Source organism: Eucyclogobius newberryi, unplaced genomic scaffold, assembly GCF_026437365.1.
Source record: "Eucyclogobius newberryi isolate DKJ021-1_F unplaced genomic scaffold, fEucNew1.0.hap1 SCAF_21, whole genome shotgun sequence".
In the NCBI taxonomy this organism is placed as follows: domain Eukaryota; kingdom Metazoa; phylum Chordata; class Actinopteri; order Gobiiformes; family Gobiidae; genus Eucyclogobius; species Eucyclogobius newberryi.
The window spans coordinates 19,159,199-19,185,321 of NW_027315846.1; the positions used below are offsets into that span (position 1 = coordinate 19,159,199).

General features: G+C 40.2%; 6 protein-coding genes across 8 annotated transcripts in view; 5 read left to right on the plus strand and 1 right to left on the minus strand.

Annotated features, from left to right (window-relative positions):
• The first annotated feature begins 217 nt into the window (after positions 1-217).
• LOC140370131 (sushi domain-containing protein 4-like) lies at positions 218-2,659 on the plus strand. The gene is made up of 8 exons (XM_072457108.1): positions 218-345; positions 577-768; positions 854-1,045; positions 1,160-1,351; positions 1,449-1,643; positions 1,717-1,849; positions 1,932-2,326; positions 2,410-2,659. Exons 1-8 carry the CDS (start codon positions 234-236, stop codon positions 2,433-2,435), a joined length of 1,437 nt encoding a protein of 478 aa, XP_072313209.1. The 5' UTR covers positions 218-233; the 3' UTR covers positions 2,436-2,659.
• Positions 2,403-5,551, minus strand: LOC140370132 (hepatic sodium/bile acid cotransporter-like). Its single transcript, XM_072457109.1, has 6 exons — positions 5,417-5,551; positions 4,777-5,213; positions 4,426-4,630; positions 4,169-4,347; positions 3,873-4,072; positions 2,403-3,775 (listed from the first exon to the last, which is right to left on the minus strand). The coding sequence occupies exons 1-6, from the start codon at positions 5,420-5,422 to the stop codon at positions 3,732-3,734; spliced, it is 1,071 nt and encodes a 356-aa protein (XP_072313210.1). The 5' UTR covers positions 5,423-5,551; the 3' UTR covers positions 2,403-3,731.
• A 1,458-nt stretch (positions 5,552-7,009) lies between these two features.
• On the plus strand, positions 7,010-9,877 carry LOC140370392 (protein max-like). Of its 2 annotated transcripts, none has more exons than XM_072457527.1 (4): positions 7,010-7,245; positions 8,304-8,411; positions 8,596-8,752; positions 8,820-9,877. In XM_072457527.1, exons 1-4 carry the CDS (start codon positions 7,210-7,212, stop codon positions 9,005-9,007), a joined length of 489 nt encoding a protein of 162 aa, XP_072313628.1. In that variant the 5' UTR covers positions 7,010-7,209; the 3' UTR covers positions 9,008-9,877. The 2 variants fall into 2 exon arrangements, with proteins under 2 accessions (XP_072313628.1, XP_072313629.1); XM_072457528.1 differs by having other exon boundaries at positions 8,629-8,752.
• A 731-nt stretch (positions 9,878-10,608) lies between these two features.
• On the plus strand, positions 10,609-13,320 carry LOC140370506 (ras-related protein Rab-15-like). Of its 2 annotated transcripts, XM_072457673.1 has the most exons (7): positions 10,609-10,858; positions 11,311-11,371; positions 11,548-11,608; positions 12,058-12,135; positions 12,310-12,399; positions 12,482-12,547; positions 12,638-13,320. In XM_072457673.1, exons 1-7 carry the CDS (start codon positions 10,726-10,728, stop codon positions 12,794-12,796), a joined length of 648 nt encoding a protein of 215 aa, XP_072313774.1. In that variant the 5' UTR covers positions 10,609-10,725; the 3' UTR covers positions 12,797-13,320. The 2 variants fall into 2 exon arrangements, with proteins under 2 accessions (XP_072313774.1, XP_072313775.1); XM_072457674.1 differs by lacking the exon at positions 12,058-12,135.
• Positions 13,321-13,678: 358 nt separating this feature from the next.
• On the plus strand, positions 13,679-15,731 carry gpx2 (glutathione peroxidase 2). Its single transcript, XM_072458050.1, has 2 exons — positions 13,679-13,996; positions 15,072-15,731. Exons 1-2 carry the CDS (start codon positions 13,775-13,777, stop codon positions 15,423-15,425), a joined length of 576 nt encoding a protein of 191 aa, XP_072314151.1. The 5' UTR covers positions 13,679-13,774; the 3' UTR covers positions 15,426-15,731.
• A 570-nt stretch (positions 15,732-16,301) lies between these two features.
• LOC140371099 (signal-induced proliferation-associated 1-like protein 1) overlaps positions 16,302-26,123 on the plus strand; it is a 45,397-nt gene continuing 35,575 nt past the window's right edge. Inside the window, exon 1 of the mRNA XM_072458400.1 lies at positions 16,302-16,453. The gene's annotated coding sequence lies outside the window, so the exon portion shown is untranslated. The remainder of the gene's footprint in view (positions 16,454-26,123) is intronic.

Genomic DNA, 26,123 nt, shown 5'->3' on the forward strand with positions numbered 1-26,123 from the left:
GATCCACACCCGTAAAGACTTTAACACTGAAAGACCACCCTGGCGTTGAATTAACACAATTTAATCCAACGTAATAATTTCTTCTATGTAATTACATATCCAGTTTACGGTCATAGCTATGTAATACAACAGCAGAGGGATTGCAGACTGCAGTACCTGCGCATAGGTGGTGTCTGACTAGCTGCTGTTATTTCATGCAGATTTTTGTTGTTTCTAGGTTTTAACAGGAGAAGATGTGCAATGGAATGACACATTTAACATCCAAAGCCGGTGGGGCATTCACCTCACTAAATGGGCTATCCTTCTTCCTGTTGGTGACCACAGTGTCAACAGGGCATGGATTAGGTAATCACATCACGCAATTATTTGCCTATATTGTGTTTAATTTTGTTTAGGCAGATAGCATTATGGTAGCATTATCAATCTATATTCACAAATGTTGTTGTTGTATATATATGCAATACCAGTGATCTATCTTACAGTTTATACATAGTTTCATGGCTTTGAATACTATTTCATCTTGGTTCTTATAACTTTAATAATTGAAAAAAAATATTTTCTTCTTCTTTTCATTAGGGTGTGTGAGGCCATATATGGTCCAAAACAGCTGGGTAAACCTCACAGAGAGCAACAGGGGTTTGTTTCCTGTTGGAACAGTGCTACAGTACAGCTGTGACCCTGGTTACCAGCCTGATGGCCCCAGCATCCTCACATGCACAACACTTGGGCACTGGTCTTCTGAACCCCCTCGCTGTATACGCAGTGATAGTAAGACAACATTTCTCAGTTTCTTAGATAATATCAACCTTTCTGAATTAATCTATAGATACAACTTGATATTTTTTCTCCTTAGTGTGTCGGCCTATTTCTGAACCAGAGAATGGAGGATACATCTGCCATCCATCTCCATGTCGAATGTTTTCCCATGGCACAGTAATTGAATTCTTCTGTGATGAAGGCTTCATTCTTAAAGGCGATTACAAGTATCTGGCTTGTCAAGATGGTCAATGGGATGGACCAGCACATATCAACTGTGTGAGCCAAGGTACAGAGTGACATATAAACCATCATGTAACATAATTGGTACTTTTGTAGAATTTTAAACGTTGTAACATGTCCATTCCTGTGCTGACTGATATATTATTGTGTTATTCTTTAGGCTGCATAAGACCTTTTTTGGTGCCACATGGATCAACCAATTTGACAGAAAGCAACAGAGGCTCCTTTCCTGTGGGTACAGTGTTGGAGTACCGTTGTGACCCTGGGTACCAGCCAGATGGTCCCAGTATCCTCACCTGTACGGCACTCAAGCAGTGGTCTTCTGATCCACCTAGATGCATACGCAGTGATGGTAAAACTGAGTGATGATCATTTTATTCAAATATATTTTGATGAGTTGATAAATATGTTGTATTGGAGCTAATCAGATTCCCCCCAACTTTGGATAGTCTGTCAAACCCCGTATCAACCAGATAACGGAGGCTACACTTGCCACCCCTCTCCCTGCACAAGATTTTCTCATGGAACTGTGATTGAGTATTTCTGTGAAGAAGGCTATATATTGAAAGGAGACTACAAATATCTTACTTGTCAGTATGGGGAATGGGACAGTCCTATGCAAATAGGCTGCCTTAGAGAGCAAGGTACGACAACCATTTTAGATGGATTAAGTTAATTAATAACTAGCAGTTTTTATATCTACCCTTTGTATTTCAGATCATGATTCCACATTACCCCTTGGAATGCCTGCTTTGTCTATTGTAGCGTCTACTGCTAGTTCAGTGGCTCTCATCCTCCTCCTGGTGGTGCTACTGGTGCTACTGCAGCCAAAACTGAAGTCCTTGCAACGGTTGGTAACTCTAAACTAAATTAATTGAAAAGGGTTTTAAAGTAAAAAATACTAACTGCTTTGAATTTATGCTGGTTTCTAGTCGAGATCACGGTGTGTCTGGCCAGCCTGTGTCTATCATTGTAGAAGGAGTCCAAGTCACTTTACCCTCCTATGAAGAGGCTGTGAGCGGTGTTGGCACTTTCACTGCCCTTAACTCAGAGTCTCGTGTTCAGATTGTGTTGTCTGAGAGTCAGCATGACCCTGCGTCAGAGGCTGGTCCCTCCAGGCCTTCTTCTTTTAAACAGCAGCACTCAGAGATGGATGTATATAACTCAGTCCCTCCATTCTCTCCGTCCTCTTCACCCTCCTCCTCCTGGACTCTAGAAAGCGCTGGTGCAGCGGCTGCAGCTGATCCAGGATCACAAAGACGACAGTCTGCAGACAGCCCCCATTTCAGTACTCCACTGTATGACCCAGAGGTGGACTATTCTGATGGTAAAGTCATGCACTACAAGTTTCTAATCTCTATTGAACTCTATTGTGCACAGACGTTTATAACCTTTTTTTCCCTCCTGTAGATATGCCATTGTTGAAAGAGGCCTAAAACTTTTAGCGGGACTTGCATCATCATCAACTAGCATTTATACAGACTAACCTTAGGTGGTGATCTAAACACCTCTTGAGTAATCAACACAGCTGTAAACACAACCAGGCCGGCCCTATGACAGGTTTGACTCACTCAAACCATTCATTCCAAAGAAAAACTTGATGGAAAGTTTCATGTACATACACACTTTCCTTTTTCTCATTCATGTGAAATGGTTTATGTGACGAAAAGAGAAAAGAGACATCACAAAAAAGTTCATAGCTAACAAAAATGAACACTGGGATCAGTAAGCAATGCAGCTAGTAAGTGTTGTTTACATTTATTAAAACACACAGAACACAATTGAATTGAGCATAAAGAAGTAGTCAAACCACTCAGACATTTTAGTTGCATTGTTTTTCATATAATAAGTCTGCTTTGACACTTGCCATATTCATTTTAGTTTTTCATTTTGACTTTTCTGGGTCTCTTTTAGGTCTCCTGTAGTTCACACATGCCCTCCCCCAATGGCCTTAGAGTTCTACTTCTATGCACAATTATCTTATTATTTTGTAGGAATTAAAAAATGAATGTCAGCAAATTTGCCTCCACATCTTTGTAACATACGTGGCTTTGACAAAAGTGCATCAGAACATATTATACATTTAATTGATTAAGGCTACTTAAAATCCTGTTTAATTTGTGAGCAGGACACCGACATGTATATTTAATTTATTTGTTTTGAAAATGCTGTTGATCAGCAGGGATTTCTTTTGATGCTTCCAGAACTGGAATTTAGGTATTTTCACTTTGCTGCTTCACTACTGCTGGCATGTAATGTGATGATAAAGTGTAAAAAGTGGTTGGATATGACTAGCAGTGGTTAAACGTATCCAGCTTGTTGTATAGTCACTGTTCACTTTGTTGGCTGTTCATCAGATGTAAGTGAATGGACAAGCTGTGTATGGATGGGAAATATTCAATTTAATATATATGTAAAAAATGTTGATTTTGTTCTCTGTGTATGATTATTTGGATTAAACTTTTGTGTCATACACATTTTTGCATTTATCATTCATTATATAAAATAGCCGAATTTGTATTCAAACTCATAAATTACATAATTGTTACATACATCATATTACAGATTACTAATGTATTCCAATTTAGGGGACAAATGCTGTATTAGTTTAAATACACAATATTGGCTACTGGCCTAAAAAAGGCCCATAGACAGTGAGAACTCCTCACTCATTCCCTTCGGCATTATCTTTGTCCATAATAATGAATAACACTTTTGCAGTTTGGTAGAAATTAAGGCTGTTTGACCTCCTGTTTAACATTACCTTGGCCTGTACCTATGCAATGAAAAAAATGCACATGGTTATTTATAATATTAAGATAGTTTGTTTGTTCCAAGAAGCACAGTGAAAAGAATGCACCTGTGTCACTTACTCTGTGCTGGTGTTTTGACAGTCTGGTAACATCTATAGCATAGTGTGAGCAGCAGGGCCTCAGCAGACTGAAACATGATGTAAACAAGGGGGAAGAGAAACATAGGACCAATGACCTCGGGGGGAAAGGCCACCTTCAAAATGGCTGTGCACAACTGAATATTTTGACACCCAGTCTCCATGGAAATGGTCCTACAGCATCTGCAGAGAGGCAGAAGTTTTGCTCAAAATTATATTATTACAAATAGTAGGCATTTTTGTATGTGTAATGTTGAGAATACATGGTTATTGACTTACTGAGCATTTAGCCGGCTCACAGCTGACATGACATAACCCAGAGCAAAGCCTATCAGGGGCATGAGTGCAGCCGCAGCCAGAACATCTGGAATGAAGATCATCCACATCACACCTTTGACAGCCATGCCAGACAAAACTGACACCAGAATAGAACATAGGATCAGCACAACAAGGCCTGCCTGTTTGAAAAATAATTAACATTTTCAGGACAAATTATATTTTAGTGTACCATTGTATTACTTTTTTAACGATCTTACCTTGGTTACAACTGGAGCATATTTTGGTTTGTAATAATTTATGAGGATGCCAGAAGTACATGGAATAAGAGTCATTGCCAGCGTGGTCATGATTCCAGTATAAGGTACAGCATTTTCTAGTCCAGAAAAGCCTTGACAGAAGGCAAAAAGCAGCAAAGGCATCATGCCCAAGGCCACAATAGAGGAACAAGTAGTCATCACAATGCTGTATGAGAAAAGACATGGAAAATTAGAATAAGCTACACCTGTTAGGCTATTTATGACGCATTGTATTGCATTGCCTTTTCATCTTCAAAACGCATTGTCTAGACACGTTAAAGACATCAAATCAGTAGATCAGTTAGTGGTTACCTCAGATTCATGTCACCTTTGAGAGCCAAGGAGAAGATATTAGATAATGTTCCCCCTGGACAGCAGCCACAGATAAGGACAGTCACTGCTTTGACTGAATCCATCTGCAGAATCTTTGCTAAACTGAAAGCTGTTACTGGCATGATGCAGAACTGGGCCACCAGAGCAATGGTCACTCCTTTAGGCTTCAGTAAATGCTCCTTGATTTTTGAAATTTCCATTGTACAGCCAAGGGACACCATCGTCACGAGGAGACTGAGGATGGTCAGAAAGTTTATGGACTGATTGAGAAAGTAACTAATCTTGAAGACGCCAATGGTTGCATTTCCAGTTAGGTTTCCTTCAATGTAAGTTTTAGCTAATTCACTGTAGAGCTCTCCGGTAAGGTTCACTATGGAAATTACAGGACTGTGCATCTCCCCTTCTTTTCTTTCCACCTGTAAAAAGCCAATACCAAATGAAACAATCCTGAACATGCGTGTAGGTTTTCAATAAATTACATTTAGAGTCTAAAAGAGCAAGGGACAGAGTGAGTAACTGAGGTTAAACGATCAGATGCTATCCACAATCATAAAATGGATTACTGTATGTATAAAAGTATGAAATGAAAATAAAAATACCACTATAAAAAGCGTCTTACCTTCATGTTGGCCTTGTGCAGCTTTGAGCCGACTCACTGGCTCACTTCTAACTCCACATTCTTGTTCTTAACAACTTTTTTTTACTCTTTGGCCCCATACCCTCCTCTTCTCATCACATGGTCCACAATGCTGGAGGTACTGGAGCACAGTCCATAGACAAAACACTGAACAGCACTGTGTTCTGCTCAACTTTGTGCAAACGTGTATCACATTCGCACGTTATTTCACATGATTACTTTGCATTTATACTCGGACTCTCTTTTGAGTTTTATAGTGGCAGGTATTTTTGTTTTCTCATGAGAAAGCCGTGAAGTTGGGGAGCATAATGATGTGACAAGAATGCAATTACACTTCTAGAGCCATGTTGCCCAGCCTCATTTGTAAACAGACCTTTAATTATTATTACGCAACCAGGCAGAGGCTCCTGCTTGCTCTGCCATGTTGTGGGCCTATTCAATTTGGGGGCTCCTCTTTTATTGCGGGCCTGCCTGGTTTGTCAATGGGCTCATGATAATATTTCAGACTTGTTTCCTAATCCCCCAAAGTATGGCAGAGATTAGATCACATGTTTAATGCACCTCACGTGCCAACTCAGTGGGCTGCCTGCAGCAACAACAACCATGCTGACTTGAGGCAGAGTAAAGGGTGGGCTTGGAGAACACAGTAGTTGTAATTGATTATTTGAATTTGAACGTAATAGCTATAAATTTATTGATTAGCTTACAGTGTCAGAGCATACAGTATGTGTTACAGTATTATTTTACAGTTAAATGTTAAAATTATAATAGTATTGCAGGGATAGGGTAACAGCCAGGTCTAACATGGTTATGATTTCTAATATTTTTTATTTCAACTTACACAATGGATGAAAGACTTACACAAGGGAATAAGGACTTATGGCAACTTGGCTAAGCAGTAGTACAGAAATAAAGAATATTCGCTTTGATTCCAACGTTATTGGATAAATATTTAGTGGAAATGTAGTGTACAGTATTATTGTTCCTTAATTAATGTAAGACATGCAATGCAATCTAGCTGCATGAAATCTCAATAGAAACAAAAACACACACAACTCAATATTGCTGAACGTGCATGTCATTACACTGTAATACAGTTATGTCATGCAGAGTTGCCGTTGTATTCTGAACAGTGAAAGCTAGGCTATTTAAGGCCCGTTGGAAGCAAGCATTAAGCCATGAGAGATGAGTGGGGGAAGGTGGCACCATCTGCTCTCATAATCATATGCTCATGAGCGCTATGTCATTGTTAAGCGCAACATTAAAGGCTACTACTACTGCTACTACTAAAATAAACCCAGGTCTCTAGAATACAGACCATATTATTAGTAGCAACACTATGCCTACTTAAGGTCAGTGTAGTTTACAATAAACATTGCCACACAAATAAATAAACATGAATAAAAGTTTTTTATCCTTCAACTTGAAATCTAAACAATGGTGGAGTTAAGGGTTAAGGGGGTATATTTTTTAGATTTGTCTAAGTTAGTACAAATGTGGTAGTCGTAGTTCAAATATGTTGACAGTACGTTTACGTCAACAAGTAAATTGTTCGCAAACGCCTTCATTACCCACAAACCCCTGCGTTGTTGAGTCTGCGCAAAGTGTGTTTTCCCGTCCATGTGTAGGCGAATCACGTGTACAGACCACCGTTGGTCGTCATGTCTGTGCAGTAGCAGAGCTCGGAGCTAGCTTTTAGCGTTTACATCCCCCAGAGTGGTCGCTACACTTTATTTTGACAGCTGCTTCGCTTTTCCTGTACATATTACAGAAGAATGAGCGAAAACGATGACATCGAAGTCGACAGCGATGTACGTGGTTGAGTTTTGCCTTGACGCAGCTAGCATGTTAGTTAGCTCATAACAGTAACTTTAACACTCTCCCTGTAACCTACACCGAACACTTATTTACCGTAAGCTAGACAAACTGTGGTATGCTTTTATATTGTATATTGTAAGTCAAGGCTGAATAATATTAAAATCAAGCACTGGTGCAAATGTTACCTAGCTTTAGCTTGCCTGCTTGTTTTGTTGTTTTGATATTGATTCTCGTGCTAGATCGGGATGTAACGCAGCTATGTAGGCATTGGCATTGGTTTTATTACATGCGTATTATAAATATTAACGCGTACATCTCTGCGATTAGTATATGCATTGTTTAAGAAACCGTCTCCGCTTTGCACGTAAACCTACGTCTCGTTGGGGTGCATCGGGGCAGTCTAACCGGGCCAACGATTTAATGTTCACAAGCTGCAGCACTACAGCTTAGTACTGTAGATGCGAGCGTTTTAAATGTTGTATGCATATCGTTAATTGTGCCAACAGAGCCTTTTAAAGATGGTCCGAGCGCTAGAGGTTTAGGACTGTTTAACTACGACTATTGCTTACATTTGTTTTGAGGTAAATAATCTAATTGTACAGTATCTTGTGCTTTGTTTAAGAATAATACGGACATATTTCATGTATGGTCACATATTTTATGGCAGCAGAATTCCCTTCCCCCTTTTGATTAGGCTTTATCTCCTGGCTTAGCTGCACCAGTGTAGCCTAGATTTATAGACGTGTATTCCAGGAAGTATTTACGATATCCGGTTTTTATCAAAACTTAGCACAAATCCTTGTATTACTTGAGCCCTAGGAGACAATAAGCCAGCCTGAATGAATGAAATGGGGCATCTGACGTGAGTAATTTGAAAATTATATTACCAAGCATTGTCAGGAAGTCAAAGGAAGAGTAAAACAGCTCAGCTGCTTATATGTTTGGTTTTAGATCTTAAAAATATATATTTGTATTGGAATAGTAGACCAGATGAAGTAAGTCATGCTTTGACATTTAACATTGATTAGCTTTACACATCATTCTTTTACAGGCAGACAAGAGAGCACATCACAATGCATTGGAGCGTAAACGCAGGGACCACATTAAAGACAGCTTTCATGGTTTACGAGATTCAGTGCCTGCATTACAGGGAGAGAAGGTGAGGACCATTCACATCCCATTGACTATACTGACATGTGCATGCTAAAGATGAATGAAAGAGTCATGATGAGTGATATTGTCTTTGACACAGAATAACCACAATAATGATGAATGAGACTTGGAAGTGCATGTTGTGAGACTGGACCTTTTGTTTAGAAGTTTAACCATATGCCAATGTCCAGGAACATATTGGTGGAAAGTGTTCTCTTTACCAGGCTTCAAGAGCACAGATTTTAGACAAAGCAACAGAGTACATCCAATTCATGAGACAAAAAAACCATACCCACCAGCAAGACATCGATGACCTTAAGAAGCAGAATGCACTTCTAGAGCAGCAAGGTAACATTTGTTGACATTAAGAATGCCTATGAATAATGTTTAACCCCATTTTTATTCTATCCTCCAGTTCGTGCACTAGAGAAGGCCAAGGGAAACAACACAATTGCAAATAATTACTCCTCTGATAGCAGCTTGTACACAAATCGCAAAGGGAGTGCGGTGTCAGCGTTCGACGGTGGGTCCGACTCCAGCAGCTCAGAGTCGGAACCTGAGGAACCGCCCAGCAGAAAGAAGCTGCGTGTGGAGCACAGCTAAAGCTTTCCAAAAGGACTGTAGCTCACCAGCCCCTCTTGTATCTCCGGACGCAGTTAGTCCAGGACGGAGACTGTAGACTGAAGAGATGCTAGTACTTTCATTTAAAAGAACAGACAACAAATGCTTTTTTTTCCCCTTACAAACCCGCCATAGACAACCCAGTCTTTTCCTGATAATAAGGCAGCTCTGGAGTTTCGATGAAATTTCTTTACAAATGTCTTTATAGCCCTGCAAAAGTCGAGATGCAGTTCCAAAAATAATGATTTTTGTAAAACCTGGTTTGTGTAAATGACAAATATTTTCCCAATGTTCTTACATGTATGGAAAACTAGAATGTGAAATGTAATGTGTGACACAAATAGCAGCCATTTTGATTTGCTCCAATTGGCTGAAATATTTGTCAATGAAATGTTTGTGTAATCCACTTTTTTCTATTTATATTGGTATAATGGTATTGTTTCTTACCCTTTTAGAATATTATATATCAGTTCGCTCCATTATTTCTAATTTGTGCATTATCAGACAAAATTGGAAGCTTAACATGCTCCTCCTTTTGGGTAGACACTGCATAAATGTTTGTGTAATGCACTTGATTTTATGTCAGTATAAATATTTCTTGATGAATGCAAAACTTTATTTTTTTTGCTTTTGGAAGTCTGTTTCTGTGTGTGTACTAGTTTATACAGAGAAAAGTCTTCCCATCACCTTGGCCCTGCTCTGACTTTTTTCCTATTTGGTAAAATGGTGCGTGCAGTTTTTGTTCTTGTTATTCAATAATACAGGTATGTTGTACATACTGCCAATTGTCGTCTTGCAAGTTGAGGCGTATCTTTATTATGAGACTATAAATAAAACTATTTTATCCTGTATTATACATTTGTCACAGTTTGCATGGTTTGCTAACCTGTTAATGTAATGGTTCCAGTAACATATGGAAAAGGCCAAAAGAGGAGTTTGTTCTAGAAATGTACATGAAACTGCTGTGTTCTCATGCTTTATCTCAGTGTTTCCCAAACTTGTTTTCTGGGGACCCTTGTTTTAAAAGTCACAAGCCTTCGCGACCCACGCCAATAGACATTATGCGTAAATCACAAAATATAGGTGGATTATTTATTGTTATTTCAGAACGCCTACTGCCACTGTAGGTAAGCTATCTCAGACTGCGTGATAATTGTGTCTGAACAATCAGTACAATTTTAAACAATGAAAAACAATGCAATTGAACCAGCAATACTAAAATAAGGGATCCAATTGGTCAGGGGTTCCCAAACATTTCAGACCGGGACCCCCAAAATAACCATGACACCAACTCAGGACCCCTACAGATAAATTCAATTGATTTCTGAAATAATTCAATTAGGTTTAATGTGATTTGGTTTAGTAGCTTATTGTGTCATCTGACCTAATTGCACTACTGTCTTGAAATCATCTTGCGACCCCCACTTTGGGAACCACTGCTTTATCTGATGCACCTGCTCACTCAATTGGTATTGCAGTAAAAAATAAAACTAATAAGAAAATATGGACCATAAAAAAGACTAGCCCCCACGTGACAAAAGAAAGGTCACGTTACAATGAGCACAGCGACAGCAAACCATCATGGACTTTACGAGAGTCATTGAAAGCCGCACGCGCAGAGTCAGACCCTGGTCAGACCCGTGTCACGCTCCGAGATACTTCAGATACTTCAGATACTTCAGATACTTCAGATACTTCAGATGAGCGGCATGGCTAAGCAGTACGATGTCCTGTTCAGGCTGCTGATGCTGGGAGATTCTGGAGTGGGAAAGACGTCTATGTTGCGCAGGTTCACCGACAGTGAATTTGAGTCGTCATATATTTCCACGATCGGTAAGCCATCAAAGCTGTCCCAACTTTTTCATACATGTAAGTGACTTATTTTGACCATGCACCGATCGATTTTGAGAAGAAAAACAGTTGATTAAAACATCTAAACTATGTCGTTAAGTTCTCTTTGCTGATGCCTGCTTAACTTGGATTAGCCTGCTACTTCCCTCCGCGGGAACACTTCATCCTAAAGTATTTTAAAACTGCATTCGTCTTTAGTTTCTCTCTTCTCATCATGGACTAAACAGGGATGCTCCTTTTAGACACTCATAGGGACACATGGGGTTCAACTTCCTGTTTATCCCCATATGGTTAAAAGTGATGAAAGCTTGGACCGTTGCCATAGCAATTAACATAAAGAAGTCATCGTTTTAAAGGTGCACTGTGTAACTTTTCAGCACGCCATGCAGCACGCCATGACTTTGAAATAAATGCACATCTTGTATTGTTTGCAGGGGTTGACTTTAAGATGAAAACATTGGAGATCGACGGTGTTAAAGTACGAGTGCAAATATGGTAAGTTCATCTATTTTGTCAACTTGTAAAAGCAGGTAAATTATAATTGATTCTCTAGTAAGTAACCTACCGTGATAAAACAACAATTTTAACTTCCTAAATACGCCTTAATAATATTTGATTGCCGGTTGTTTGATTAATGGTTGTTGATTGTTCAAACATTTTATATTGTGCAGGGACACAGCCGGCCAAGAACGCTATAAGACCATAACCAAACAGTACTATAGGCGTGCACAGGTGAGCTTTCATTTCCACTCCTTTATATTATTGTGCAAAAAATATATTACATGAACTATATCACAATTTCATCTATTTTACAAGTACACTATATTTTATCATGATTTATGTTGTTACTGTCTTCTTTTATCTTCCGTTAAGAGGCAACTCAATCCATCTGCTGCTTCTGAAAGTTCACACTTCCCTGTGATTGGTCAAATCCAGCTGTCATTCACACATAGCATGAAGGAGGCTGACCAATGGGAGGAGTAGGTGGGCATATACTATAGTTGAGCATAAAACAGGGGGTTTACATTACAACGCAGCATTTTTAAAGCCTATAGTTTACATTTGAACGGGATGGCAGGTCAGTCTAGGGCAGAAGAAGTGAAGTGTTTCAAATAATAATGAAGGTTCAACATTTGTGTACAGACATAAATATGAACTGATGTGTTCTGTTGTTTCCCCAGGGTATAATTTTTGTGTACGACATTACAGACGAGTCCACCTTTCAGCACATTTCCAAGTGGGTTGGTGATGTAGATGAGGTATGGAGCTGTAAAGTGCTGTATTACTGCTATTACAGCCCCAAAGCTGTCTTACTCCAAACAATTTGCAGCTTTCAGGAAGTGTGCTTTCCTCAAATAATTGCTTATGTAAAGCTTTGCCAATTGAGCTAGATGATGTTGTGTCTACACCAACTTCCTCGTGTTGTTCTGCAGTTTACTCCAAATCAAGTGCAAAGAGTATTGGTAGGGAACAAGTCTGATGAACAACCAAATCGTCAAGTGTCATTGGAACTTGGAGTTAAGGTACAGCATGATGCACTCTGAAGTCATGCTTTATACATACGTTTATTCTATTATTTAATAGTGTTTTTTTTGTTTTTTGCAGCTAGCCAACTCTTACGGTATGGACTTCTTTGAGACCAGTGCTTCTTCAAACCGTAACATAAATGAGGTAATCCTTTGTCAAACACTACTCAAACATTTGACCTGAACGCAGACTGACTCACTTGTTCTAATTGTATTTGTTTTGCGTTTCCTCAAGTCATTCACTCGTGTTGTAGAACTGGTGCTTCAAGCTCATAAGTCAGACATTGACAGCCTGATAGGATCTCTAGATGAATATTTGGATAGAGCTGCTTTGGGGGGGGAGCCGCCCAGTCCACAGTTAGACAGCAGCTCTCAGCGGACATGTGCCTGTTAACAGAAACAACACCACAGGACCAATACAACACTGTGCTCACTGAGACTTGAACCAGCAAACAGCAATGCACACTGGAACTCTGCTGCATTCTGCCACATCACCACTAGAGGGACAACATTGCACAGTGACTACAAGAATTTGAGGCGGTTTGTGTTGCACCACTTTTATGCTGTATTTCATAATGTAATGCAGTCTATTTATTCTTAATGTGGCTGTCATGATTCATCTTTATCTCGTGAAAAAACATGTATTTCTTCGGATACACACTTGCATGAAAAGAAGTAAACTAGATGGGCGGGTGTTAAATTATTTAAAAACAGAAACTTGATTCTGTGCATTGGTTCCTTTGGGTTTCTTTCCTTATTACTGTTGTGCCATGTTCTCTGATCCCTCTGAACGTGTGAGAATGCATACAGTGTGAACTATAGTTATTTGCCATATGTAATGTAAGTTTTTAAATGTTTACAAATCAGATATTTAGAATTGGTTGGTTTAAAAGATGAATAAACTGGTGTTTTTCTTAAGTCAACGTTTGGAACTGAAAATTGCTGCAAAATTTACACTTTGCTTAGGTCATAAAGTGCCTTGTACATTTTTCATCACTCAGTGTCAGATGATCCCTGCTGAATTTTTAACAATGAGGAAACTGATAGGCCACTTTATGCCACACTAGATACTTTAAAATGGCTCAAACATGAGTCTTTTCACACAAACGTACGTGCATTACTTAAATCAAATTAAATGTGATTTAAGTAACGTACCATTTCATTCGTGAGCAATGGCATTGATATTTCTGATTGGAGATGATGGCACTATGGTTCATAACATGATCTCATTTGGACCCTTGTGTTCTACATGGATCAGTTTCCTGTTGGGTCATGCAATCCCTATGAAAGACAGTCAGGTGACCATGTGGTTGTATACAGTCACGCACAGGGATCCCATCTGCCTCCAGTGTGGGACAACAGATGAGATGAGATGACGTTCATAGCAAAGACGTTCTATGACCTAAGAGCTGTCACACTGGAGGGAGACACTGTGGATTTTAACGTGTACAGGGGACGAGTGGTCCTCCTTGAGAATGTGGCATCACTGTGAGGCACAACCAGCCGGGACTTCAGCGAGCTCCAGCAGCTCCAAACCAAGTACCCTCATCGGCTGGTGGTTCTGGGCTTCCCTTGTAACCAGTTTGGATACCAGGTAGAGTAAGTTGTGTTTATTTAATGATCGTTATATAGCTGTAGAGTCCATTCTACAAATGGACTAATGCATTAGAGATTTGAGGACTAACATTATGTGCGTCCGCATGAAACACATTTTAAAATGTATGATGCATCAATGATTATATTTTATATACAAAGTTTGGCTTGGTGAGTGGTTAATATTGGGACATCTTTTTCCCACAGTCCAGTTTTGGACATTGAATCCCTAATTCCTTTAATATAAAACATACATTCCTTATTGTATCAAAATGTCTCATAGGTTTAAAGAAAATTAGATTTTTGACTAAAGAATATCTGTTTTTTCAAAGAAATGTGATGTATTCTGATGTATAAATAATGACAAAAAATTGGAGCGTTACATTATTATTTATTTAAGAGTCCAAAATGGGCACTTCCAGGTTCTGAAACTTCTCAATTAATTATTCAAATTGTATTTGTTCTTCCTTTTAATAAAGAACAACTTCACCAAGCAAACTACCACATACAATGTCTTTTCTACCACATATTTTTGAATAAAATTAATATTAAAAATAATAAAAATAAACAATGACCTAAACTCATGACTTTAGCATGTAAAAGTTGAATTGAAAAAAAAACACTTTTGTTTTTCTTCTATTAAGACAGATGAGGTAAAAAGCTGACATGTTTTCGGCTGGCTGAGGTCCTGAAGCCAAAACATGTCAGGATTTAAAATGTGTGTTTGTGGTGGAAATGTTTGTAAAAATGACAAAATTACTGAACTTTAAAAAAATAAATATTTACAGCCGCTATCAGAAAGTTATTGTACACATGATTTAGTTTGATTTCCCTGCAGTGGCTAAATGTGCCCATAGATTCACCCTTAAACTGTGCTTTGTGGCTTACTGAAACCTATAACAAGTGTGTTTTAATCCAGCCTCTGTGACACTTACACTGCTATTAATAGTTTAAAGAAATATTACTTTGCATATTTGTTACATTTGATCCATAATATTGTTTTTGCACCATACATTGTAGTCCTATTTCTGCTAACTAAAACTCTTGACATCATAAACAAGTTCTGTGTCTTTCAGGAGAATTGCACAAATCCAGAAATCCTAAACTGTCTCCAGCATGTGCGCCCTGGAAGCGGCTTCAAACCCAACTTCACCATCTTTGAGAAGTGTGAGGTCAACGGAACGAACACACACCCGGTCTTTGCCTACCTGAAAGACAAGCTCCCATACCCTGACGATGACCCCACTTCACTCATACAAGACCCCAAATATCTGGTCTGGAGTCCCATCTGCAGGACCGACGTCTCTTGGAATTTTGAGAAGTTCCTCATTGGACCTGAGGGAGAGCCCTTCAAAAGATACAGCAAGAAGTTCCCGACCATTAACATAGAGCCAGACATCCAGAGGCTGCTGAAATTAACCAAGAACTAAGACAGTATGTCAAAATGAAATGATGTCCTCCTCATTTAAGCCTTATTTAATGATGCTGATATTTTAAACCTTTGTGTGAATATCAACTGATGCCTCATAAGTGCTTATCTCTGCTGGATGATTGCATTCATTTTTACAAGTTTTGGATACAGATCTATATATTTCTCATTATAACAGTTAGTTTTAAGTCATGGGCCTGGGCTTGTTCCACGCAGGTCTTGCTTTATGTTTTGTGGGGCTCTGGCCAGCAGGTGGTGCTATAGACCAGACATATTTGCGCTTGAATAAATCCATTGAATCACTGCACTCATTGTTTTTGTGAACTAAATATGTCTTATCTAGTAACTACAATTATAGTTAATGCATAGTCCATATAAACGTTTGCTGTATAAATACTCAAATAACATCAAAATTAGAGATTGTTCAATGGTGAAAGTATTTTTTGTCCTAAAGTTAATCTGAAAACATAAAATGGTATAAAATAAAGTCTAGATGAGTGAATAGTCTATGAATAAATACTTACCCATAAGCATAAGATGTGATCTATTAACCGAATCAATTTCCTCTACTAGGCCTAGTAAATACAATGTTGTTGTTTACTTGCCCAACTAATGGTGGTAGCTTACTTACTCTGGTTCTAAAGGTGGTAGCTTACTTTGTGAGTGAGCAGGTCTGAAGTGGAGCACACGTGTAGCTCCATGGGGCAGAATGACAGGTGCAGTGTTGAGGTCCTCAGAGTGGGGGGTCTTCCCCACACTTGCCCCCGTCCCGCCCACTGTCACCCCCATAGATCTCCCCTCACAGGTGAGCACGGTTGCCACGGAAACGTTTGCCTTTCCCCTCGGAGCCTCTCGCGAGACTCCGGGGCAGAGAGTGGGGAGGCTGCCTGGCTGAATGATCTCATCCTCCCGCAGCTGCATAGCGCAGCGAGGCAAAGCACAACTTTCTGTGCAACTTTCAAGTCGCCGTTCAGTCCAAGACACTGGAGCTGTTTCGATTTCGGCCGCGCGCGGACGTTTCACGCGGAGGTAAGAAGACGCGCTGTAAACTTCACCTTTGTGAATCAGACGGACGGACGTGCTGCGACTTTAACAAAAGGGGAAACGCGGCATTGTGAGACATCCAAATGCTGGAGGCGAAAGGGAGGAAAGGTGAGCGGGGGACGCACGCGGGGGACACGGAGGGGGACGCACGCGGGGGACACGGAGGGGGACGCACGCGGGGGACACGGAGGGGGACGCACGCGGGGGACACGGAGGGGGACGCGTGCTGTCATGTGCGGGCTGTAATCGTGAGTAAACCTGGGTCTATACAATACAATATGTGCGCTCGTGTTTGAAGTAATGGTGTCGCTGTCATAGAATCACATGCTTAGTTGAGTGTTTGGGCAGAAAGACTCGCCACGATCGCCCCCCCACGCCCACGCCCCCCCCCCCCCCCCACGCCCCTCACGCGCCTCACGTCAAGGGCATCGTCCAGGGCTTTAGCAGGAACATTACAAGTGGCATCGTGCAGTCAGTGGACAGTGATCCCGTTCTTCTGTGGCACTCGTGTTGTGGCTGTGGTGGTGGTAGTTCCCTGGTGATTTCCCTGTGCCACATCTGCCAGGCCCAGAGCTCTGGTTTGTTTACAGACACGTGAGGCTCCATCCTCTGCAGAAACATCACACCGGGCTTAAAAGAGGAGAACACAGGGTATTATTTGGTCTCACAGTGTTCGATGAGGCCAAAAGACTTATGATCCATCTATTACTAACATTCTGGTCAAAGTGATGGTTGCATGACGGCTATATGTAGCATTTAGCATTAGAGAATGGACAGAACAAACGAGTATAATGTGTTTTATAAGGGCAGTCAGAAGGTTTTTACACAGCTATAAAGGAGTTCTTATCAGCTTTGAAGACAACTGTAAAAGAGAGAGTATTTACAGAGCTAACATGGCACTCTCAAACAGAAAGTATCCTCTGTGTTTCACAGTACTTTGTTAAGGTTGAGTAATCTGTCATGACTCAAGAAGCTTTAGACCAGACCAGATTGAAGATTTTCGTCATTCTTGGTGAGCTTAGGTGGCCGGCATGACTGATCATAAAGCTGCACAGTTGTCACTTTACTACTAGGCCTGCTCCTAATCTCAGCTTTGCTCTCTTTGGCTAAATCAAAGCCATTCTTCACAGCTGTCTGACTCTTGCACTCGCTTCATTTAGAATTAATCTACTGCAAGTAACTGAAAAACTTGGTTGTTTTTTGTTCAGGTAAAAGCAGCAAGCCGACATGCATTCACAAAGTATATTTCAGAGGTCTAGAAGCAATAGACACGCTTATATTTTATCATCAAACGCTGTAATCCATGCATCCTTTTGGCTTATGCATCGTCCCAACTTAGTGCAATTGGCTCAAATGGACTAGTTTGAGCAAAGATAAAAGACAACAAGAGGAGCATTGTGCCATTCATAATTTGCTGCAATGGAATTTGTGGGCTGCAATTATGGTAAACGGTCGCCATGGAACTCCTAAATCAAGTGTTTGCACTATACAGTAATAATGGCGAAGTACATTTTGATTAGGTTTTAATGAATTTGTTGGTTTAACTACAGTACTTCAGTAGATTTTTTAATTGCTCTGACTTCACCTTTTGGAAAACTGCTGTGTGGGTGATTATGAAACTTGTTGGTGCAAGAGTCCTTGATCTGATGTGTGTTGTCAGTGTCAGACACAAGGCCAGTTTGTTTGCCTAAAAGGGCCCACAATAGTATTTCAGGAGGTTAGTAACATGTTAGGTAAGTTACTAAAAATAACTGCACTTAGTACATTTTCAGCAAAGTTTTACTTCCTTAAACATGTAGGCAACAAATACTCCTGGTCAAGATCTAAAGAAGAGGATTCACAAGCAACTCAATTGTGCAGAACAAATGTAGAAGATAATCAAGGAAAAAACAAACCCTTTTAGTGCCTTGAGTGATATTATACTTCTGATCTTTTGGTGTATCTCACTGCCAGAGGTTTATAATGTATAATGTGGTCAGTTCTATATAGTTTTTCTCTTTCCATCACGAGTGTTCAGGCCTGACAAGTGTCTTTCCACAGGTGATGGTTCTGGAGTCTGATGGCTTTAATTGTAATGAGGTGTGACTATGTGTGTACTTCCTGCTTGCTTAACTGTGGGGATGCTATGGCTTTGAGCGGATCAGACACTTCTCTCTGTCCCAACCAATGGAGGACTCACAGGGCTCAGAGCCACAATGGAGGTGATGTAATTCCCTTTCAGAGTGGGTCACAGAGTAAATGCGGACAGACAAAGACGAAAATTCTCTCTCCATTCCACCTCAGTTGCCACAAAGTTTCAGGAACTTGACCTTGCAAAAAATGTGCGACAACTGGGACACTGTAATTATGTGTGAGTTAGAGGGAAAGCTCGCTGACACTGGGAGTTCACTGATGGGACAGGTGCAAACTGTTGCTTTCAGGGATAGTATTCATTACTAGTGGTCACTAGACACGGCTAGTTTTTTCAAATATGGTTAGAACCTCTTGTTTGTAACACTGTTTTATTTCATCCAGCTGTAAAGAAGAACTTCTGTCATGCAGTGATCACAGTGTGGACAGTGTCTGCTCCTGTTAAACTGAAAGCCTTGAAATTAGAATACTGCAAGACAAAACACTAGACAAACTTCCACTTTGTTGGATAGAAAATGCAAAACATCAAAACTCTTGTGCATTCTTATGACAATATGCATGCGTTTATGTCTGGATGTTTGTATCAGCAAAATAAACAAGATTAGTTTGATCCTGTTTGTTGCATAGTTCCTTCGACACATAAATTTTGGAGTTACTTTGAAAAGAAAGGCCACAGAAGTTTCCATAATGAAATGTGGAACTGTGGAACGTGATGTGTTGGTGCCATGAGAGGCGGAATGCTTAGAGCTGTTCGGACCTGTCTGCTCTGCTGTTTGTCTGGTCGGCAGTCGTGCTCTCTGGAATAGATTACAGAACCGCGCTCTCAAAAGAATCAAAACAAAGGTGGGTCCGAGGCCTGCGCTCCCTGCAGAGTGTATATGTGGGCAGTGGTGGAAATACTAACACATACTACTCAAACCAGCAGCGAGGATTGCTCTTGTCCCTCCTGTGGACAGAAATTCGAGAAGGAGACAGGAATGTGCGAGGGCTTGGTTGTGGCTCCTTACAAAAGCGATTTCCATACAGGTCTGTTCAGCTCACTCTCATTCCTTTTTGCACTTCTAGCTTATAAACGCTGCTGTCAGCAGCTTGTGACCCACTGGAAAACTGGAAACAACAACTTTTCAACAATCTGCGTTCTGGGAACAGATAGAAACAGCTTTGACGTTTTAAAAATGAAATCTAGTTGCTTTCATTGTTTTGTTATATTTCCTGCAGTCAAAGTTAAAATAAATCCCTCTTCAAATGGCTCTAAAAGTCCACATCCTTTAGCTTGGGTCGAGGGAACGTATTTCCACCATGCAAGTTCCTGTTCTTAACAGAAGAAAGAGCTGTTAGCCACTTACTGTACATGCAGCGAGAGGAAACCCTTCTGAGTTATTCTGGTTGACATTTTCTGCCTTTACTCATGTATTAAGAGGAGGGCTGTGCAATTAATCACATTTTATTTTATTATTATTATTATTATTAATTGAGGTCCAGCCAACACTTTGTCAGTAAAAGCAAAAGAAAAAGAAAATATTTTTTTTTATGTTAAATGGCAATGATCAATTCATATTGAAAAATGTTTTATTTGGTAAATTGTTAGAGGTCAATATGAGGATTTTTTTTTGTCAAATCACCCAGCCCTAATTAACAAGGATAATTAGGTAATAAGGATAATATATGCTCTCTTTTTGTGCTGCTTCAGGTGCAAATGGCAGATATAGAAGACAAATAACAAACTGCTTTCTTAGTCTGTCCTTGTTGTTCTCATTGTTGTTTTCCTGTGCTTTTCATGGATGTATTTCTGGATTGTACTACAATACGAGGCAAGCGTCATAAACACAGCTCAGCCAATGCAAACGTTGCATGAATGTTTTGTAAAAATCCCAGTTTCATGGCTATAATCTCACTGTTCATCTCTAGAATAATGTACAAGACACAAATGAGGTTTCACACAGAGCCCTTCTGCGTGTTTCCTCCTGTGTTACTTGTGGGGATGTAAAGTCCTGATTATCAACCCTCGGCGGGAATAAAAAGGGGGCTGTGTTATTTACATCCTCATTTCATAATCCAAGACTAAATGGGAAGAATCGCTGGAACATCCGCTCTGTGTATTATCTCCAGTGTTGTCTGGAAACAGCAGGAACAGAGATGTAGCTGGCTGGGGCCGGATCAGAAGCCATTTGCTTTGCTGAAGGTTGCTGTGGTTTTTTTTGGCCACGCTGACTATCTGATGTTGCAGAACTTCACAGTTATGCAACACAAGCTCATCACAGGCCAAATAACTGTATGGATTGATTAACCCTGCGGCTAGGCTATTTATAATTGGACTGGAAGTGCATTGGACCATGCACTGGACACTAGCTGGCCAAAATCAAGTTTGTAAGGTACGGAACTCTCTCTGATCTGGTCTTATAGTTTTGTTCTCAATAGTAGACTGAAGTGCTTAGGTAGTAACTTAAATGACTACAGAGGCAGACATTAGCAAACATAAAACAGTTTCATGTTGTTAGTGGCATATACATATGTAAAAAAAAAGTAATAATTTTACTAAAAGTAAAAAGATGAATTTCTATTGCTGTAGTGTTCTTTCTCTACTCCACTTTCTTCTACTTGACTAGCTTCAGCCACGTCTCACAGCGCCAAAAACCTTTTAGAATTACTAAACGTCTTTTTGCAAACTTTAGAGACTGGCTTTATGACTTACAGAACAGATATTATACAAAATTGACTTTTTGGAGCTTTTAACCTTGTTCTAACACTGTTCCCTCATCAAAAACATACCTGGAGTAGTATTTAGCTTCATTCACGCTAGTTTGATGAATCTCGTTTAGAAAGTCTTCTCCCTCCGAGCGTCAAAAACACTCTCGTTCTGAATCTCCTCGATAACGGACATTTTCTCATTTTGAATTTTCTCTGCTGTTTTGAAGTCCATAAATCTTCCATCACCATCCTCTGCAGCCAGTGTATGGTGCCATAGGTAGTCCCAGGGTAAACGGCAGAGATACAGAGGTCATTTTGTTTAGGACCTGGAGTCAGGCCTTCCACATGGTAAGGTAGGCCAAAGAGCCCCAAGGCGACCCGGTGATGGGGACCAGAGCCAAAACGTGGCTATATTGTTGATGACAGCAGAATGGCTGATTGACCATTTTGACCATTTGCTCTAAAGTCCTAAATCTTTCCTCTCAGTCCAATCCACGTCTCACACTTCATTAGCAAGTTTGTTCAAGGTGAAGAACTCATTAAACCTATGCAACCACTTTTTCCATCACTTTTGACTATCAATACTATATTTGACTTGTATTGACTCACTTCAAATGGCATAATAAACAGAGGTGGAATAGCCACTTTCTTGATTGGTATTTTATAACATCAACTATAAAGTGAACATATAATTTGTTTTCTTGGAGCCATCGCCAATTCACTCTTCTTTTCCCACCAACCACTTCCTTTTAATAGCCAATACATTCAGTGGCAACGCCGACCTCAGGCACACCTGAGCCTCTGCACATAACACTGACTTCTCCTCAAGCTGCATGCCCTCTCCAGAGAATCAATCCCCCAAGGTGCTGCAGGATAATGAGCCTGCTATTGCCAGCCCCTTCCTCTATAGTAGTGCACCTTCCTGTCTGCTTACATATTCCCCGTACTATCTAATGCTCAATCTACTATTTAACGGGTACATATGGTATGGTTCACTTTATTGTCCTTGTAGGGAAATTTGTCCTCGCAGGAACCTTAATATTGCAGTACTATTATCACCGCAAAAGGACTCAAGCAACCGCGGTAACCACATTTGACATTTAATGAAGTTTCGCACACATGCCTAGTGTGACTCAATTGTTAAATGATGAACTATTTCATGTTTTCGCGCCATCTGCCTTTCACTTTCACAGTGTTCTGCCATCAGACTTGGCTTGAGTCTGGAGCAGACGGGAGTTTTTCATATAACCTCGACATAAGCCTACATTGACCCAAACAAAGCACAGTGTATCAGCTCGCCAATAAAGAAGAACTAAAGGTCCAGAGTTGGCCTTATAGCCACCCGGAAACATAAAGCCTGCGCACTGTGCATAAATCTTCGTTATAGTCTTTAGTCCGCGCTGAAGCCAAAACAGATCACCCTGTAATCACCCACCTCCTCGGTCCTGGTAAAGGCGTAAACCGCAGGTAAATGAGGTGTGGTTAAAATCCAGTGAGAAGATGCTGCCAAGAGTTCAGCCAAAACGAAAATACTATCCAATCTGCCATAATAATCCTCCTCCTCCCATAAAGGTTAAAGGTGTAGTGAGCTGACGCCAGGCGCTTTTCAAGATGCTTTTTTTTTTGCATAATATTGGCCATTATTCTACACATGCTGCCACTTATGCCTGCTGTTATTTTTAGTTGCTATAATTCAAGTACATCCTCAATTTACAAGCATTATTATGGGTTTATGGGCTATACCGCATATACAGTTGTTGTTGTTTTTTACTTCAGTGTGTAATGCTGGTTAAAATACACAAAGCTTTCCACCACCACCCAAATTCCACTTTAACCCTTGCTTGTGTGGCATATGTATTTCTTACATTCAGACAAAGCACACGATAAAAAGATACAGAATATAAGCTCATAATCGTAAAAACGTTCTCTTGCTTTCTTTTTTGTGTGTGTGTTTGTGTGTTTCAATTAATTGCAGGACATGATAAAAAAAAGACACAAAAGCAATACACACAAATTGAAGATGTTAACTTTTCGAGTCTTCACACACTGTCCTCCACCAATGGTGATTGGGTTTCTTTTTTCAGCTTATTTGTGCAGAGGGCCCATAATTAATGTCTTGTGGCAGCGGCGCAGCTATTTGGCCAGCTTGAAGGGATATTAATCCAGTTTTCACCTTGACTCTGGCCTTCTATAGCGGTTAACCCGTTCTGTGTTTGCCTTTTGTGTGTGGCTCCCTTGGCTCCACTAAAGCTTATATTGTTTCCTCCTCACAGCAGCGCTCTCATGCTCTTTGGTCACACGCTGTAATCCACAGGGAATACTTGTACAGCACTAACCCATCTATGTTCATCTGGCTAAACAAATCACTCCATGGGCTTTGCTGCTGAGGTGTGTTTGTTGGCAGAGCGGTCTTTGATCGATAGACAGATCAGTCAGACATATGAAAATGAAGTGAGAGGGATTTGTGGCATCCTGGGGTGGTTGGGATTGATTGATTTGCTCTGGGGAGAGGTTTCTATTACAAATTGACTCAAGTTTCTTCTGTTTGCGCTTGACCTGTTCCTACATGGCTCCATTTAACCTTTTAGTACACATGGTCAGACAACTTATTTACAAAAAATTAAATACATCATCGCGTTCTGATTTTATATTTATTTTCACTAACTCCACTAACTGTTGTATGACTGTGTGTCTTGTTTATGAGCTGTGTAATCGGGCAGAAGGTGTGAGGGCACAGAGGAAGAGATGACTTGCAAACATGGCAGACATCTGTCATGTTGACAGCAGAGCCGTGAGAATGTGTCACACTGATGTGGAGCGACCTTGCTGCTCATGCACAGCCGGTGAGGATCATCCTGCTTTAGTCAAACACGCATTTACAGGCCACACACTTTTACAGAAAGAAACGCCTACATGGAAAACAAAGTGACACTTTTCTGTGGTAGTTATTTTTTACACAGACACAGACAGACACAGACAGACACAGACAGACACAGACAGACACAGACAGACACAGACAGACACAGACAGACACAGACAGACACAGACAGACACAGACAGACACAGACAGACACAGACAGACACAGACAGACACAGACAGACACAGACAGACACAGACAGACAGACACAGACAGACAGACACAGACAGACAGACACAGACAGACAGACACAGACACAGACACAGACACAGACAGACACACACAGACACACACAGACACACACACACACACATCGCCATCTGAATGATTTATTTATTTCAGCGACAAAGCCCATTAGTCAACATTTAGAAGAATAATTTGTTTACAGTTACATCGATTTTACAGTTAATATTTTTGTGTACTTGAACCTCAACCTAAACAAGCACATTTTACCTCATTTCTGATGGATTGTTATAATAATCAATCAATAATCATAATATGGTGCATATTTGGATGATGGGAAAAAAATAGAATGTGCGTCAATATCGCCCACCCTTATGTAATACTATCATCCATGTACCTATATCTAGTGTCCTTTAGCTGTAGTGGTTTTCAGGAATATTATTGACAACCTCATAACTGAGCTCACCCGTGAAAGCAGCTTTAAATAGCGGTTTTGGCCTGAGCTCAGCCTGAGTTGGCATTGTTCAAATGACCAATACCACTAATGGTCACACATGCACTCTCTTACAAGCAGCGGCTGACCACTGGATGCCCCCGCTCCAGGCAGCCAGCGACGCACCCAACTACGCTAAAGCACAATCTGATCCCAGAGCCCATCGGCCCATCAGCTATGCTTCTATACCTGACACAAACAAGAGGTGTAAGACCACAGGTCTGATCCCCAATGAAACAGCAGCTTTCCAAGTGTCTGGCAGAGCCTCATCTTCTGACACACAGGCTGAAATATATTTAATCCATCGCTTCATCTGCATAGACAGGCATGTGCCCGCCCCAGGCTGACTGAGACAATTTATTTGGAAATTAATATGAATAGTTCCCACATTTAGAGAAATGCACATTTGCATGCTTTGTATAGTTATATTTTGAACTGTTCTCCTCTATTTGAGAGAGTGTTCAATACCACTACGCTGGTAACTGACTGATCTGAGGCATTATATGATGATTTATATGTCTGATATATATTGTATGTTCAATACTTCAACAAGGGCTACGTGGTGGCAGAGATGTACACAAGTCTTTAGCCGCAAGCCTCTGTGACTAACACATATTAAATAAAATATTGTATATGCAACTTAAGCTTTGGGATAAATGTGTAAAAACATCGTCTAAATTTCGGTACTTACTTTTGGTTGATACAAATAATAAACATAATACATTTCTTAAACTGGTATGAACTATTTGCATTCATTTTGATAACTTGGACTGACTTCCTTTTACATGAGTGTACACTTTAGATCAATCAAACTTGCAAGTGTCTGCACTCTGCACTAATCCTGGCTCTATGTGGATGCATTTGGAGAAAGTGTTTAATTTTCTTGACTTGGGGCTCTATAAATGTCATAACACCGGTTGCTATAGCGTCTACCCTTTGGCGCTGAGACAACATAATGAAAAAAAGCGTAATTTAGGCAGGAATCTATTTAAAACACTCACAGCAGAGAGATGTATATGCATTGTGCCTGTTGCAGAAACTTCTATATGCATTATGCCCATCTAGACGGACAACTGAGGGTCATTGCTAACATTAGATAACTCGCCTATCTTTGTGTGTGATTTTCAAGCGCCTAATGAAGTTGGATATCGTCGTTTTGCTGTAAGAAATTTGAATGAATTGACTATGATCTGCTAATTGGCCTGTAAATGTTGAACAAAACTTTTATTGTGACAGTAAAAGT